This window comes from Thamnophis sirtalis, unplaced genomic scaffold (genome assembly GCF_051295495.1).
Source record: "Thamnophis sirtalis isolate CommonGarterSnake01/CBP01778 unplaced genomic scaffold, rThaSir2_p1.2 scaffold_15, whole genome shotgun sequence".
NCBI lineage: Eukaryota > Metazoa > Chordata > Lepidosauria > Squamata > Natricidae > Thamnophis > Thamnophis sirtalis.
This window is the reverse complement of record NW_028261395.1, coordinates 37,291,950-37,308,583: the sequence shown is the minus strand read 5'-3', so window position 1 is coordinate 37,308,583 and position 16,634 is coordinate 37,291,950. Positions and strand designations below refer to the sequence as shown.

Genomic DNA, 16,634 nt, shown 5'->3' with positions numbered 1-16,634 from the left:
AAGAAGCGAAACAGGATGAGAAGTGAAACGTCTTGAAAGGGAAAAAAAACCCCAAGAGAGTCCATTGCCTCCTGAAAACAGGACAAAAAAGCACTTGGGACAAGTTTATTACAGGTTAGTCCTCACCATATAACCACAATGGAGCCCAACGTTTCTGTTGTTCAGTGAGACATTGGGTAAGGGAGGTTTGCCCCGTTTTACGACTTTTCTTGCCACCGTTGTTAAGCGAATCGCCGTGGTTGTTAAGTTAGTAACCCAGTTGCGAAGTGAATCCAGCTTCCCCCGTAGATTTTACTTGTAGGAAGGTGATCACGACACACATACACACACCAGGACACTGCAAATATGTAAATATGAACCAGTTGCCCAGCGTCTGAATGTGAATCAGTTGACCCTGGGAATGCGGCAAAGGTCGTAACAGTGAAAAAAATGTTCCCAAGTCACTAGTTTCAGTGCTGTAGTAAACTTTGAATGAGCTGTTGTAATTCGAGAACCACCTGTGTCTCTCCCGGTCACCTAACATTCTGGAGTTTCGTTTAGTTTACTTTGTCATTGCACATCATACAATGAAATTAAATGCCTTCTTCAGTGTACATTATAACTATAAAAATAAAAACACAAAGACACCTCCTTCATGTTCTATACAATTGAATTGAAAACCCGATATTGCATTAATATTGCACTATACCATAGAATTCAATATAGTTACCGCACTGGGAGAGAAGCTGTTTTTCAGCCCATTGATCCTTGTTTTTTTTTAATCCCGTCTGCCAGGATTCGAACTGCTGAACTGCCAACCTTCCTGATCGATAAGTTCCGTGTCTTAGCCACTGACCCACCGCGTCCCTAGTAGTTCAGTGGTCCAAATCCCTAGCGCCGTGTAACGGAGTGAGCTCCTGTTATGTGTCCCAGCTTCTGCCAACCTAGCAGTTCGAAAGCACGTGAAAATGCAAGTAGAAAAATAGGAACCACCTTTGGTGGGAAAGGAACAGCGTTCTGTGGGCCTCTGGCGCTGAGTCATGCCGGCCACATGACCACGGAGATGTCTTCGGACAGTGCTGGCTCTGTGGCTTTGAAATGGAGATGAGCACTGCCCCCTAGAGCTGGAAATGACTAGAACGTATGTCCGAGGGGAATCTTTACCTTACTGTCTGCCAGATGGTAATAGTTCTAAAAAAAAGGTGCCCAGGATGAGATGAATCTTTAACAATGCTTTGAACTTTCTTAAGGCAGCGGGAGATATAAAGTTCTTCCAAAGAGGGGAGAGGGCAACCAATGACCCTCTGGGCAATGATGTGTTAACTCTCTGGAGCGCTGTCCTACCTGCCACTGGGCAATTGGCAAACCAGACAAAGGTGGGGTTGTACAGAATTATACGGACTTGGAGATTCCAGTTCCACCTAACCTTATGACTTATGAGAAAGCTGCTGGAGCCTGAATCTCTCCTACAAGCTAAGCTGGCTCTCTTGCTTTCCTCCCCTCCTGTTGAGGCCTGAAATGGTTATTTCTTGCTCCAGAGGTCCCTTGCAAGAGCAGGACTCCAAACCACATACAGGCAGGTTATTTCTGCTAGGCGCTGGGGCAAAAAATAAACGAGGGGGGGGGCAGATAAGGAGAGATCAGTTTTCAACTCCATAACCCCGTCAGCCAAAAATGAAGAGGGGGGGGGGAGGAAAAAGCAGGAGGGCAGGACAACAGGATACTCTGGAACATTTATCAGGGAAGTTTTATTTACAGATCTTCTGCTGGGCTGGGCAGTTTCTACGCTGGAAGGAGGAAGTGCAGGCGGGCAGGACTGTCCTCGGCTCCTCATCCTGCCATCCTTCGGAGGTGTATCCTATATCAAGTCTCCATATAGACTCGGAGGCACCTCATTCCCCAATTCTGCTCGGCCTTGGAGCCCCGAGGCCGCAGCAGAACAAGCAAGTGGAAAAAAAGCTGGCCGCCTCATGTTCCGACTTCTGCCTGCTGATCCTTACGGAAGCAGCCAGGCTCCGCAGCTTTTAAAAGCTCAGGTTTGCAGGTAGGGTCATCTCCAATTCCCGGAGTTTGCCACAACAGGGCAAGGCAGTGCGAGGGGAAGCCACGGGGATGATTCAGGACTCAGTTGCAATGCCCCACCCTAGAGTCCTCAAGAAAGTGGCGGCTTTCAACCAGAGAATGAGGAAGCTTAGCAGAAAAAAAAAGGGGGGGGGAAATAAAGCACAGAAAACAGAGAAGGAAAGCAGAGAAGCCATCGCTCTGGCCTATTTTTAGTAGGATTGAAATGCCTGCTTAATTTTCAAGTGGCTATCAGGGTGTCAACCTTTTAATGGCCAGCAAGCAAGGGAAGGGCTGACCAGACGGCTGATTTACACTGGCTGCAACCTCCAGCTTAATTAAAGGTAAAGGTTCCCCTCGCACATATGTGCTAGTCGTTCCCAACTCTAGGGGGCGGTGCTCATCTCCGTTTCAAAGCCAAAGAGCCAGTGCTGTCCAAAGACGTCTCCGTGGTCATGTGGCTGGCATGACTCAACTCCCAAAGGCGCACGGAATGCTGTTACCTTCCCACCAAAGGTGGCTCCTATTTTTCTACTTGCATGTTTTACTGGTAGGACCATGATGGCGAACCTGTGGCACATGTGCCAGACGTGGCATGCAGAGCCCTCTCTGTGGGAATGTGTGCTGTTGCCAGCTGCTCGTCTGCTTTCTGGTGCGCACGTGCATGCCAGCCAGCTGGTCTTTGCGGGCGCCGGAGCGCCGGAAAAGGGCTTGAAAACAGCCCCCCAAAACAGACTGTTTTCAGGCCATTTTTCAGCCCAACAAACAGCCTGAAAATGCCCCCCCAAAAACAGCATGAAAATGGTCTCAAACAGCCCGAAAAACAGCCAAAAAACAGGCATGCACATGCACGCCCCTTCCGGTTTGGGCACTCGGTGCCAAAAAGGTTCGCCATCCCACGTGCTAGGTTGCCGAACTGCCAACCAGCTTAATTATCACCCTCAAAATCTTTGTGAAAGCCCCCCCCCCTCTTAAGAAGGAACCTGGAGAGAGACCACCTCTAAGTACAGAGTCCACAGAGGGGCCTTTGAATGTTGAATTTAGACCTCAGAACCAACCCCCCATGAGCTTCTCCAATAATTCAGTCTCTTGGGGAAAAGGTTGGGGACTCTTTTACCAGTTGTTGTTCTTGTGGCTAAAGGTTAACCATCTTTTCTGACATCAGAGGAGCCTTCTGATTTATCTCAGCTTTTTCTAGTTCATGGACATAATTTGTTGGGTTAGCGGCCCCTCTCCCTTTAAGTAATGGGGGGGAGGGCTGCAAGGCAGGCCTTGGGGTGCTCTCAGGTCAACCTTAGTGAGTTTTTTAAATAATGGCAGTTAAAACCGCTAGCAAACCAAGAAAGCAACGACAGAGTTCAACGGTGATTGCGCACCAAAACAAGGAGTCATGGACGAACCAGCTTTTCTAACCGTGGGGATGCTTTGAGGGCGTTCTGACCGAGGCTTCCCAAGAGCCTGAAGCAAATTCCTGGTCCCCACAAAAACCCCTTTTATTAATTCACTGTGAATTCTGCTCATTCACATCCAGCAACGTCTTTCAAGGGAGGATTTACAGTCACAGACCTTCTCTGGCTTGGAGAGGTGCCAGGCCATTATCTGCAGAACTTGGCAAGGAGTCTTGGAGAGTCAGAAACCAATTGAGCGAACTAATAGTCTCTGCAAACTCCACTCCCCTTTCGCTCCTCTTTATTCTCTATGGGAGGGGCCATTCACCGTCCACATGTGGCCTTATTCCCAAGTCGACCCCTGTTCTTTAGCTTTTCCTTTCGCCTGGCATCATTCTCTGGGGGAATGTTCCAGAGAGAGGGGGCAACCACAGAAAAGCCCTTCTTCTGGGTCCCACCAGGTGTATCTCCCTAGGGCAGGGGTCGGCAACCTTAAACACTCAAAGAGCCACAAAGGTCCTAACCGGAAGCCCCCCATTCATTTGTGAAGCCGACCAGAAGTCCAGTTCCCCCACCATAAAGTCTCCTCCTAGCGCGGCATCCTTTTTCCTCTACCTGTCCTAACTGAAAGACCTATCAATTGTGGAGCCAACCGGTGACAGGGAGCCACAGCAGAGGGATGAAAGAGCCACATGCGGCTCCAGAGCCGCAGGTTGCTGACCCCTGCCCTAGGGGATGGGACGTGCAACATTCCCTGTCTACCCCAGTTCAGACTGGGGTACCAGCAACAGTGTTCCCCAAATTGTCAGAAAGGGTGGCCTGCGTCCATGTGAAGCTATCTACCTGTAAGATTGACCTGAGTGGGTGGCTGCCTCTTTGTAGCCTGAATGGGTAGGGCCAGAAATTTGGGGAGCTTTGATAATGGAGTGGATGATTCGGGGGTGGGGGTGGGGGTTATATACATGAGGTACAAAGTCAAACCATGTCCTACCTGTCAACGACAACTTCAGCTTCAACCTCAATAATAAACTGGCAAACAATAGATACAAACTCAAGGTAAACTACTCCAAACTCGATTGCAGAAAATACGACTTCAGCAACAGAGTGATCAACACCTGGAATGCTCTACCTGACTCCTTGGTTACATCCCCAAACCCCCATAACATTAACCTCAAACTGCCTAGCATGGACCTCACCCCATTCCTAAGAGGTTCCTTAAAGGGGGCGTGTATAAGCGCACCAGCGTTCCTTCTGTCCTTGTCCTACCGCCTCCACTTATTCGTACCCATTTCCTGTGTTCACATTTAAGTTTATAGTTATACTTGCTATCTTTTACATGCGTGACAAACTAACTAAATAAATAAATACTGAAAAGCAGCCATTTCATTCTTTGACTCCCCTGGGCTCACTTGCTCTCCTACAGGTGCCCGTTTTAGAACCTGCGCCTCAAATTGTTATTAAAAATAAATGTGACGTTGCCCTCAATCCCGCAGAAACTGGTTACGCTCGCAGTTACTTTCCGGGCTTCAAACTTTACGGATCAAGTAGGCTTAACACCTCTCCAGTAGGAAGGTTCTTCTGAATGTTCTACCCACAGAACACGCACGTGAGACCCTATATTCCCCCCCCCCGGGCTTTTTAATTCATTAAAACCCTTTTTGGATCCAGAAATGTGGCTGAGCAAGGGGAAAAACACAAGCCTTTTAAAACGCCAAAGTGGCAAGGGAAGCGGGTGGGGGGAGAAGACCGGGGAGGTTTAAGCACGGGCTGTTGGCAGCAAAATATCCCACCACCCCACTCCACTCCTTTTGCCGCTGGTCCCTTGGAAACCACGCCCCACTTCTGCTGCTGGCTCTGCCCCACAATTGCTAAATCAGCTTGTTGGAAGAGAAGTGGCACTTCACCTCCTCTTCCAAAAGGAGCAAGTACAGTACCACAAGTGCTCTAAAAATAGGGCAGCCCTACACCTTATGGTTATGTTTAGTGCTCAGCAAGAATGGCTATATTACTGCAACTGAAAATGCACACCCCGCAGCGGGCCATGCCTGAACTTTAATGTGCTTTCCCTCCCCCCCCCTCTGGGGTGGAGGTTAGGCTAGTTTTCCCACCAGCATTGTAGAGCCTAACCCACAAAACAAGCAAACAGAACTCTGCCATGCTATGAAGCCTCCAGGAAGGGAAAAAATAACCCTCTTCTCAACTGCTCTGAAGGGGGCGGGGGGAAGCCTGCTCCATTTGAGGCAGGCTTAATGGGCATGGCGGTTAAGCAAGCGGACCAGGAATTAAACGGGCCACCTGAAGTCAGACTGGTTCCCAGAGTGCCAGCCACTAAGGAACAAGCAAGCTAACAAAAGCCTGACCAGAGGGCACGGAAAGGAAATTAAGATGGGCAAGGCCTCTAACGAGGCTTGGCCCAGGAGGCACGATGAGCGCCAAGTCATTTCATAACTTCAAGAAACACTTGAAAAGCCAGGCATGGCTTTGAAGGGATCAGACGGTTTGAACCCCAAAACAAACTATATAGATAAAAAAAATATGTAATCCTAGGGAGCTAGGTTTGTTTCGATTCAAACTGCCGCAACAGATAGCTCTGTGTTTTTTTCTGTAAATATGCTTCCTGGTTCTTTTATCAAATCGTTTGCTCACCAGCAGGTTGTACAGTAATTGCTACCGTCCTAACACACACGGTATGCTCCTGCTACCCTTAGCAGTGGCCCACAAGCCCGTATAAGCAGAACTTGTGGGTAAAGTCTGTGAAACCAAAGAAGCGCATCGTTGCGATATGGGTACCCAAGGCTTGTTGCGAATTCTGCAAGCATTCAAATACACTTCCGGTTGGCTCTGGAACATGCCGTGCCATGTCCTCAACTCTTGAGGATGGGGGACTTGCCGCCGCTCCCAGCAAAATCAAGTTAACTAGAAGGACAATTCTATTCAGCACGAGGCCTTCCAGTTTTTTTTTTAAATTGGAGCACTTCCTGTTGTGACGGCCATTAATTAAGGGAACTGCCCCAGGCAAGCAGCATTTCATTCTGGGCATGCAAGCTGGAGAGATCTGCATCGGACTGGCTTGTGACTCACTAGGTTGAGTGGCAAGCCGTATTGATCAACAAGGTGGGTTTATGTTTTGGGAACATAGGTAGAAGCAGTGCCAAATCCACTTTGAAAGATGCACCACGTCAGCTGAAAGGTGTCAGGTGCTCCTGCAAGTACACAGGCCACAGCCACAACCCCACCTACATGATTCAATGACTCATCTTGTGCCTCTATTGAATCCCACAAACTACAAAAGGATAGCAATGGCATTTAGACTTATATACCGCTTCACAGCCCTCTCTAAGCGGTTTTGCAGAGTCAGCCTCCTGCCCCTAACAATCTGGGTCCTCATTTTATCCACCTCGGAAGGAGGGAAGGCTGAGTCCACCTTGAGCCTGGTGGGATCTGAACTGCCAAATTGCAGGCAGTCGGTAGTCAGCAGAAGCAGCCAGCAGTACTGCGCTCTAACCACTGAGCCACCGTGGCTCGTACTTTATCTTTCATTGAACAAGACAACACACTCGAAATTAGGCCAATGCCTTCCTCACACCGATTCCCAACTGCTGAAGTTGTTAAGCCCACTGGGCACAAAGAAGCTACCTTCTCCCAACTGGAGAGCCGTTTTAAGTTGCGGAATCTTACTTCAAAATAGAATCTCAGAGCCATCGTCGAGTTCCACCCATTGCCCACCAGAGAAGTATCTACCTTAGAAGCCTGCTCAACTAATTGCTTCCACAAGAGACCCCTTTTCACAATTAGCCCTGTGATGAGAGACCTCCTCCCACCCCCAGAAATAGCCAGACCTCATTTTTTCACACTGCATATTGTATTCCCATTATATGGTGCCTCTCATCAGCTGTACTTCACAGCCCATGCCCCAACTCAGGCAGACAAAGGCCAATACATCTGCCCCCTCGCCACTCCAGCCACTGGTACCATAGAAGCCGACCCAACAGCTGAATGCAAGCATCTCGTTTAGTCTCCGCAAAGCCTTTTTCTCTGAGAAACTGAGGGTTTTACTCCCTGTATATAGGCTATTATTTCTCTCCTGGAGAAAAAAAAGAAATGAGAGGGGGAAAAATGTATCCTCTTCACAGCAAGTTCTCTCTGCCCAGACAATTTTGATACCCCTTCCCTTTCTTCTCCTCCACCACCACCATCACTTAAAGCTCCTACAACTATGGGGAGATCTCTCAAACTCAGCCTCTTGACTTCTTCCAGATCTGCCATGTGTGTTTCTCTCATTTTATCCATCCTTGTTATCATTCCTGAAAAACCTACAATCTGGACTGACATTTTGAGCAGCAGAGAAAGATAAGCAATCTTTATTTTGGAAATCTGGGCTTGCTTTCACCTCTCCAACCTCATTGTTTCTTCACTCCACCCAGCCAAATAGGACTCCCTTTCTCCACCACTCAAAACAATATTGAAGGAGACGTAGGCATTTTTTTTTCTTTTCGGCCTATAATTCCATCTCTGTTGCTCCCCACTTTCATCATCAGCCGATTCCCCCATCTTCCTCCGCTCCCCATCACTATAAGCCTCAGCAAATGAAATTACCTCACAATTGCTGATTATGTCAAGCCCATGAGGTGGGGGGGGGGGAAGCATCACAGTAATGTCTCTTGTGTCCCAACACCCTCATCGCTCTGTAACTTATTCTCTCAGGCCAGACTTGGCTATAATTACAGGTCTTCCTCAACTGCGTATCAGAAATAAACCTTAACTTCCTGCCAAGCACAGCTCCTCTGCTTTAAGACAGCTCCAATTTAACATAGCAGCTGGGGGGGTGAGTGGAAGGAAAGGAAGGAGAGGGAAGGAAGGAAGATCAGGATCGAACTGCTGGCAGTGGGGCAGTTAGCCTGCAATACTGCAATCTAACCACTGGGAGAGAAGGAGAGAGGGAAGGAAGTAGAGGGAGGGAAGAAATGGGAGGGAAGGGGAAGGGGAAGGTCAGGATTGAACTGCTGGCAGTGGGGCAGAGTTAGCCTGCAATACTGCATTCTAACCACTAGGAGAGAGGGAAGGAGGGAGGGAAGGAAAGGAGGAGACATGAGAGGGGGGGGAGGAGATGATATAAGGGAGGGAGGCGTTTTCATAGTCCTAAATTCTCCCTTCCCTGCTCTTAAGGCCTGTCAACCCAGCCAGAGAGGCCAACAGCAAACAAAAGGCAGGGGAGCTTCTACTGAAAACCTCCACATGGTGAAGAGAGTTGTTCCCTCCCCTTCCTCTAGAATTCTTCCTCTTTATTCCCTGCCCCATCCCGGCCCCACAGTCCCCTCCCCTCCCTCCCTAAGAACCCCAAACTGTCAAAGACCCTCCTGCTAAGCGAGACACACACGCCCAACACCTCCCCCCCATTCCTTGGACGGAAACCGTGTAAACCCACAGATTGGGGGGGGGGGACCAGTAGGGCAGCCCCCCTTCCTCCCGCACATACAGCAGGACTCCCCACGCAACCTGGCTGGGGAGGATGGGGCTTGTAGTTCCCAGGTTGGTCGGCCTCCACTCGCTTTTCATACCCCCTCCCTGACGCCCCTTAAGTGAGGAAGCGCCCCCTACTGGCGGAGGCGGCCCTTTTCCCCCCTCACACTCTCTCTCTCACACACACACACATAAACACACACACCCCACCCTCCGCCTCAGCGGCCCTGACAGCCGCGACTTCCCCTCACCATGATGCCTCCTCCTGTGGGGCCGAGCCCTCTTCAGCACCAGGAGCGGAAACGGCGCCGGTGTACGGCAGTGACGGCAGCGACTCCGGGTCCCTCCGTCCGGGCTATCCGAACTCTGAGCCAGGCCGCAGGCCGCCCTCCTCCGCCGCCGCCGCCGCCGCCTCCTCTCCTTTCCTTTCCCTTTTTTTTTCCCCCCTCGCCACTTCCGCCGTTGCCTAGCAGTTGCACATCCGGGTCAGCCAGCGCGCGCGCGCGTCGCGCGGGGAGGAGCCCCGCCCATTGTTCCTCCTCCCCCCTCCCATCCCCTTTCCAGCCACCCCGAGCCAATCAGAGGGCCGCTCGCCGGGCATCGCCAAGTATGGAGCGGGAGGCCACGCCGCGCCTGCGCGCTCGGGGAAGAGGCAAAAGGAGGGCGGTGGGAAAGACCATCCGCGTGCCGGGGGAGGAAGATGGAGCGGGAGGTTTGTGTCTACGCGCGCCCCGGACGACGGGAGAGACCATCTAAATACGGAAGACGGGGGGAAGGGGGAGGAGTGTGAGAAGAAGTGATGCTGCGGAGCAAAATGAATAGAATAGAATAGAAATAAGGAGTAGAATATAATTTAGAATAGAATAGAATAGCTTTATTTTTATGAATTGGTTTCCAAGTATAATCACTTGCGTTCTCCTTCTTCCAGAAGCGGGACTACAGGTCCCATGTGCCAGCCTACATTTCTCAGCTCCCATCATCTGCAAAAACAGAAAATGGGTTTCTCCATGCCAGAAAAAACTTGTAGAGTGGTTTCTCCCATTTGAAGGTGTGTGAACCTCGACTCCCAGAATTCTCCAGCCAGCCAAGCTGGCTGGGGAATTCTGGGAATCGAAGTCCGACACGCCTTAAAGTGACCGAGTTGGAGAGGCTGCTGCAAGAGTGAAGGGCAACAAACCCAAATGAAGGCCTCTTTTGGGGTGGCCATGCCAAACAAAGCAGAACTTGCACTCCAGATGCGGGTGGGGACCACCACCACCCCCTTCGCATGCTCTGCGGCCTCAGCTCCTCTGCCAGAGGCGATCCACGCTGCCCTGAAGCAAGACAACAAAAGACACTGCTACACACACAAGAATAGAATAGGAATAGAATAAGAATAGAATAGGAATAGAAGGGGAATAGAAGGGGAGGGAATAGAATAAGGAATAGAATAGAATAATTCTATTCTAAACAAATAATTCCCCCAACACTGTCAAACTATTCACTAAGTCTGCATTACTATTAATCCCATCATTCCTAGAATAGAATAAAGAATAGAATAGAATAATTCTAAACAAATAAAGTTCCCTCAACACTGTCAAACCAATTACTAAATCTGCATTACTATTCATCTCATCATTGCTAGAATGGAATACGGAATATAATAGAATAAAGAATAGAATAGAATAATTCTAAACTAATAATTCCCTCAACACTGTCAAACTATTCACTAAGTCTGCATTACTATTAATCCCATCGTTCCTAGAATAGAATAAAGAATAGAATAATTAAACAAAGTTCCCTCAACACTGTCAAACTATTCACTAAATCTGCATGACTATCTCATCATTCCTAGAATAGAATAAGGAATAGAATAGAATAATTCTATTCTAAACAAATAATTCCCTCAACACTGTCAAACTATTCACTAAGTCTGCATTACTATTAATCTCATTGTTCCTATCATCCATTTCCTCCCACTTATGACTAACTTTGTTGCTTGTATCCTTACAATTTATATTGATTGCTTCCTTAGTATGATTTGATTGCTTATTTGTACCCTATGACTACCATTAAGAGTTGTAGCTTATGATTCGTGACAAATATATCTTTTCTTTTACGTACACTGAGAGCACAGTGTAGACCAAGGACAAATTCCTTGTGTGTCCAATCATACTTGGCCAATAAAAAATTCTATTCTATTCTATTCTGCATTCTATTCTATTCTTTTGTTATACATTTGTTTTATTCTATTCTTCACACATCTGACAATCTCAAAAAGAATGATCAGTGAGGTTGAATTAAAATTGCCAAAATATTCTTCCCGTATTTCAACGTAACCGCATTTTACTTTTGAATTGAAACCTAGTTTGGGCTCCTAAGCTGGAAATTTTATTTGAACTACGTCCTGCTTTTTAGAATAAATAACCTTTATCAAGTGGCTGTCATGTGACATAAACCATCATGAGTAAAAAATAATACATCGTGTATTATTAAATGCCTCCAGGGACCTTACCTTGTAGGGCACTTCGGAATAGGGGGGGATGGAAGGGGAAAAACCCCAAGTTTATAGACTCATTCACTGCATTCCCCCAAGGGGTGCTTTTCAGTGTGCCGTGTGAACCCAATCAAATGGTGCTTAGACAGCAATTCTTGGCTAAAGAAAACACGGATCGTTGCAATGTGCATAAGCCATCTGAACGTGTTTGCAAGCATATGCTTTGAATCCTTCCCTAGGCAAGGTTTGGAGTCCGCCCTCCGCTCAACCCAGCAAATGTAATCATTTCAAACACAGCCTTCCTATAAACAGTTGCGGACAAGCAGCTGGTCCTCATTTCAAACTACTTCCCTCAGGCGGAGAGTACAAACATTTTTTGGCCGGTGAGCTTAATGCAAATATTTGGGGGGGTGCGGGAGGGAGAAGGAAAAGACACAACTGAAAAGCAGCTGCTCAATCCTTTTTTTATATAGTGAATCAACCCGCCCATCACTTGTCTCTCCGTGGGTAACAGACCTTGCCTTGAACTACGGATTTGTGGGGGATAATGAGTTAAGAAAGGAGTACTAAAGGGATGAGTTATCCTTTAAAAAAAAATTGTTTTATTTTTTGCACATGTTTCTGAATTAAAATTGCATCTGACCGTGACTAAACCCGAGCTTTTACCGCTGCGTTGATGTCCAAATTCAGGTTCAAATTATGCTCTTAAGAATTTGGCACGTTACGTTCCATATCCTTGCTTTTCAATAAATTGTTTTAAGCATTGCGGAACAGCTCACCTGCTGGGTGAGATGTTAAAAAAAAGCCCCCCCCCAAAAAAAAAACAGCTTAAAAGAAACTTTCAACTATGTGCACTGTGAACATGGCCAAAAATACGTATAAGCAGAAAAAAAGAGCAAGCAAGATTTACTTAAAAGAAATGTGTGTGCCACAGTTCCAAAACAAAAAGAAAAGGTTAGTTTGACAGCTGAACGCCTTTATAAAGCCACATAAAGGGGCATTTGGGATCACATTGTCAGTGACAATGTGCCCTTTCCTAAGGCTTAGCTAAGTAAAAAATGGAATTTTTTTTCAGCATTGCTTCCTTTCCTTTAAGAACAGCGAAAAGCATTTCCTTTAAGAACAGTGAAAAGCATTTAACAGAGGGACAGGGAAGTTTTTTGTTTTTTTTTAGGATTTTCAAAGCCGGTCGGATGTGTGTCCCATCTTTCTTGATTTGCCCACCCCCAAAAACTCTGAACGGTTCAACCAGGGAAGCAAAAGAAAAGAGAAATAGAATGGAAGATGGTTTCTACCACGTTTCCAGCGTGACCCGTCAAAACCGCGTTCCACAAAAGCGCGGTCGACGAAATCGCGTATGTGACGTCATCACAACGCGACGAAAAAGATCGAAAAATTGAAATAAAAATTAAATTACAGCAAGCCGATTCACATAAAGGTAAGGGTTAGGTTAAGGGTTAGGGTTAGGGTTAGGTTAAGGGTTAGGGTTAGGTTTAGAGCGTTAGCGTTACGTTTAGCGTTAGGTTAAGGGTTAGCGTTAGGTTTTTCGTTAGGTTAAGGGTTAGGTTTAGGGTTAGGTTTAGGGTTAGGTTAAGGGTTAGTGTTAGTGTTAGGTTTAGGGTTAGGTTTGGGGGGGTTAGGGTAAGGTTTTCGGTTTATTTTTACATTTTTCGATCTTTTTCGTCGTGCTGTGATGATGTCACATACGCGCTTTCGTCGACCGCGATTTTGTCGTCCGCGGTTTTGTGGTGGAACCGTTTCCAGAGGTGGTATTCAGCCAGTTGAGACCTGTTCGCCCGAACTGGTAGCAGAAATCGCAGGTTGGCCTGCCCCGGCTATGCTGTCTTAATTAGGCACATTTTTAAGGCTGGATGCATGCGCAGAAGGCACGAGTGTGCACAAAGCACATGGGCAGAAGGTGTGCATGCGCCCATTGCGAACCGGCGGTAACAAAATGTGAAACCCACCACTGGACATTTCCCAGGGACGTCATGGCCACTTAAAGGAGACGGTGCATCAGATATCAAGGAGGCATTTGAGTTTTATATTCCTTTGTGACAAGTTTGTACAAATGAAATCAAAGGAGGAAGAAAGGGAGGGGGAAGCAATGACAGAAGAGATACTTGGGCTTTGGCAAAAATCGCTAACTTTATTCTAACAGTTTAAATTGCAATGCTGTGAATAATGCTGTGCCTTTCTTATTTAAAAGGGTACATTTCGTCTGGTGGAAAAGCTCCATGCGGTTGGACTGAAATAGGGGAGCCCCAGGCTGAATACGTAGCTGCAAATCCAACAGATTTTGCTCTATCCAGCAACTTAGGGTTCACAGGGAAGGAATTGTTGGAAGAAATGCTAAGGTGACCAGACATCCCGCTTTTGGCGGGACAGTCACGATTTTTAATAATTTGTCCCGTGTCCCGCGGCATGTCCAAAAAGTCCCGATTTTCCAAAAGAAAGAAAATCAACTTTAAAAAGGACGCCGTTAAAAAAAAATAGTTTTTATTTCTCTGAAATGTCGTTCCCGATGTGGCCTTTAGAGGGCAGTGGTTTCCCTCTCTCCACTCGGCTCGCTCACAGCGCCCGATGAGGGGTGAGGCTTCCTCCCCTCCTGCGTGTGCGCACGCCGACACGCGCCATTTTTCTGCAGGGAGAGCAACGGCTTTCTGGCAGCGGCAGCGTGGCAAGGAGGAGGCTCGGTCCCGGGCCAAGCGGCTCAGCCGTCGGAACGTTGTTTTGGTGGTTTTTTTTGCCCACTTCTCTCGGGCGCCGCTCTCCCTGCAGCCATTTCTCCCTCTTTCTCCTTTTTGTCCTTTGTCCTACTTCCCCCCAAAAAGAGAACGAGAGGTGGGGGGATAGTTAAGGTGACCAGACGTCCCGCTTTTGGCGATATAATGGGTTTAGTGACCAAAGTTACAATGGCATTGAAAAAAGTGACTGATTACCATTTTTCACACTTAGCGACCATTTTCACACTTAGCGACCGTTGCAGCATCGTCATGGTCACGTGATCAAAATTTTGATGTTTGGCAACAGATTCGTATTTATGTTGGTTTCAGTGTCCTGGGGTCATGTAAGCGCCTTTTGTGACCTTTTGACAAAATATAAATTTTTTAATCAAGCGCCCCCCCCCCCTTCCCTCTTTACCAATCTGAAAATCTGGTCACCTTAAGAAATGCCCATCTGGGTTCAGTTCCAAGTGGGAAGAAAGACACCGGAAACATGGAGACTGCTTGGAAAGATGGTTTAATGATGGACCAGATCACATGGTTTGAGGTCCTGGGAAAAAAGGAAGAGATGCTGAGAGTGCCTGGGTTTTATGCCATCTCTGGGCTTTTGAATTCGAACTTGTATTCTGATTGGTTGTCAGACTCCCATGGAGCCATCATGCAGGGGTAACTTTATAAGTTGTCTGTGTCCCAGGCTTGATTGAGCCTTGCTGGGTGATGATGTAATGACGGGGCTTTGGGCAATTCCTCCTATGCCTCTGCCTGAAGGAAGTAGATCTTTATTATGTATGTATAATAGTCTGGCCCAGGCCTTAATGGTCCATTGACAGAGAGGGGGTGGTGTGAGTTTCTGCCTCCCTTTTAGGGGAAATATTCCACCCTTTTAATATTTCCTAAAATATTTCATTTTTCTAGGAGAAGGATGCCACAACTTGCCACAGAAGAAAGCCATATCTGACTATGAAAATTCCCTTTTCCTCTTTCTGGCTAGTCCTTGTTGAATTTCTCCCGCCCTTTTTTCAATCCATTTAAGCCAGCCAGAATCTTTTATGTAACTCAGGCTCACATTATAAAAAGTGCTTGTAAAACCTGTGTCATGCAGGGCATCCCATAATAGCTACAATTACATTGGAAGAGTTTTAAAGTGCTGGCACATCCGTATCAACGCGCGCGCACTGACGCACAAAACCTTCTGACCTTCGTATGGTTTTCCTTCCTCCATTAACTTTATCCCAAGGGGTAGGAAATGCAATCAGGGTTCTTAATGGGGGAATGTTTCCAACTCCTGGATGAAAAAGACAGAGAGAGAAATTACTTTTTATGAAAGCAAAAAGGGGAGAGGTTGAGCAGGCGCGCGCGAGAGAAAAGGCAGACCTTGGAAACCATCTGATGGAAAATTTTATCTGAAATAAAAGTTGATATGCTGGGGAATTTACCTCTCCCTCCCGCTATTAAAGTCAAGGTTAAGTTCAGGATAATATCCATTTCTCATAGTTAAGCTGACACAATCAAACTTCCACCTTATTCTGTCAAATAATCGGAAAGAAAAATTGCAATTCTGGCTGGTTTTTGTTTTTCCTTTCGCAGCTCTGATCTGTGTGTGTTCTCTTTCGCAGCAAGGAGAAATTTCCATGTTTATAAGCGTAATTCTCCCCGATGAGCCCAGCGATAACACACAAGGAAGCGGGTGGGGGGGGGGGAGTTAACAGTTTTATTAACATTACTTGCTTGCAAACATCAGTGTGTGGTCTTACCCACATTGGTGCTTTAAAAAAAAAGAGAAGTAAATTAACCTTCAAACATGCTTTCTCCTAAAAGCTGAAAGCTGGCAGTAATTAGATCTAAGGGGGTGAAACATCTTTTCGGAGTTATTGGACAACTGTGGGCACTTTGTACTTACTCAAATTACTTTCATTCCTGCCCTCAAACTATGCTTCAATGTATTTTTTTTTCCTTGCTGGTGTAGGAAGTTATCACCCAGCCCTCTCCCAGAAAAATGAAATATCCTAGGAAATATTGAAAAGGCAGAATATTTCTCTGGATGTGAAAAGAAAGAAACATGTTTTAAAAGACAGAATAGCTGCCTGCAGCTTCCTGCCCATCCCCCCTTTTGTCAACGGGCCATTAAGAAGGCCAAGCTAGTCCCTTTACATAATAAAGAGTTCTTCACTTCAGCTCCAGGGTGATGGGATTAAGGCATGATAATATTGGCACTTTACCCAACTCGCCACATGGCATCTGAGAGCTCAACCAAACCTGGATTCAAAACGCAGACTAGAGAGTTGCCCCTGTATGGCTCCATGGGAGTCTGACAATCAATCAGAATACAGGATCAAGAACAAAGGCCAGAGAGGGGATAAAACCAGGGTCTCAGCATCTCAGCCCTTCCCTTCTCTTCTTCTCCATCAACATTGAAGCATGTGATCACCTTTTCTGTTCAGGGCTCATCAAGCCATGTGGTCCTGTCCACCATTAAACCCATCTTTCCAAGCAGCCTCCATGTCTCCAGTGTCTTTTTCCCCACTTGGAGCCGAAACCAGAAGG

General features: G+C 47.0%; 1 protein-coding gene across 2 annotated transcripts in view; it reads right to left on the bottom strand.

The window, feature by feature from the left end:
• The window catches only part of CAPZB (capping actin protein of muscle Z-line subunit beta), a 57,020-nt gene extending 47,680 nt beyond the window's left edge, over positions 1-9,340 (bottom strand). Inside the window, exon 1 of one of the 2 annotated variants that reach the window (XM_087701828.1) lies at positions 9,140-9,340. In XM_087701828.1, coding sequence (XP_087557954.1) covers positions 9,140-9,142 — 3 coding nt within the window. In that variant the 5' untranslated portion in view covers positions 9,143-9,340. The remainder of the gene's footprint in view (positions 1-9,139) is intronic. The other variant, XM_087701829.1, reaches the window with a different exon arrangement.
• Positions 9,341-16,634: the final 7,294 nt, after the last annotated feature.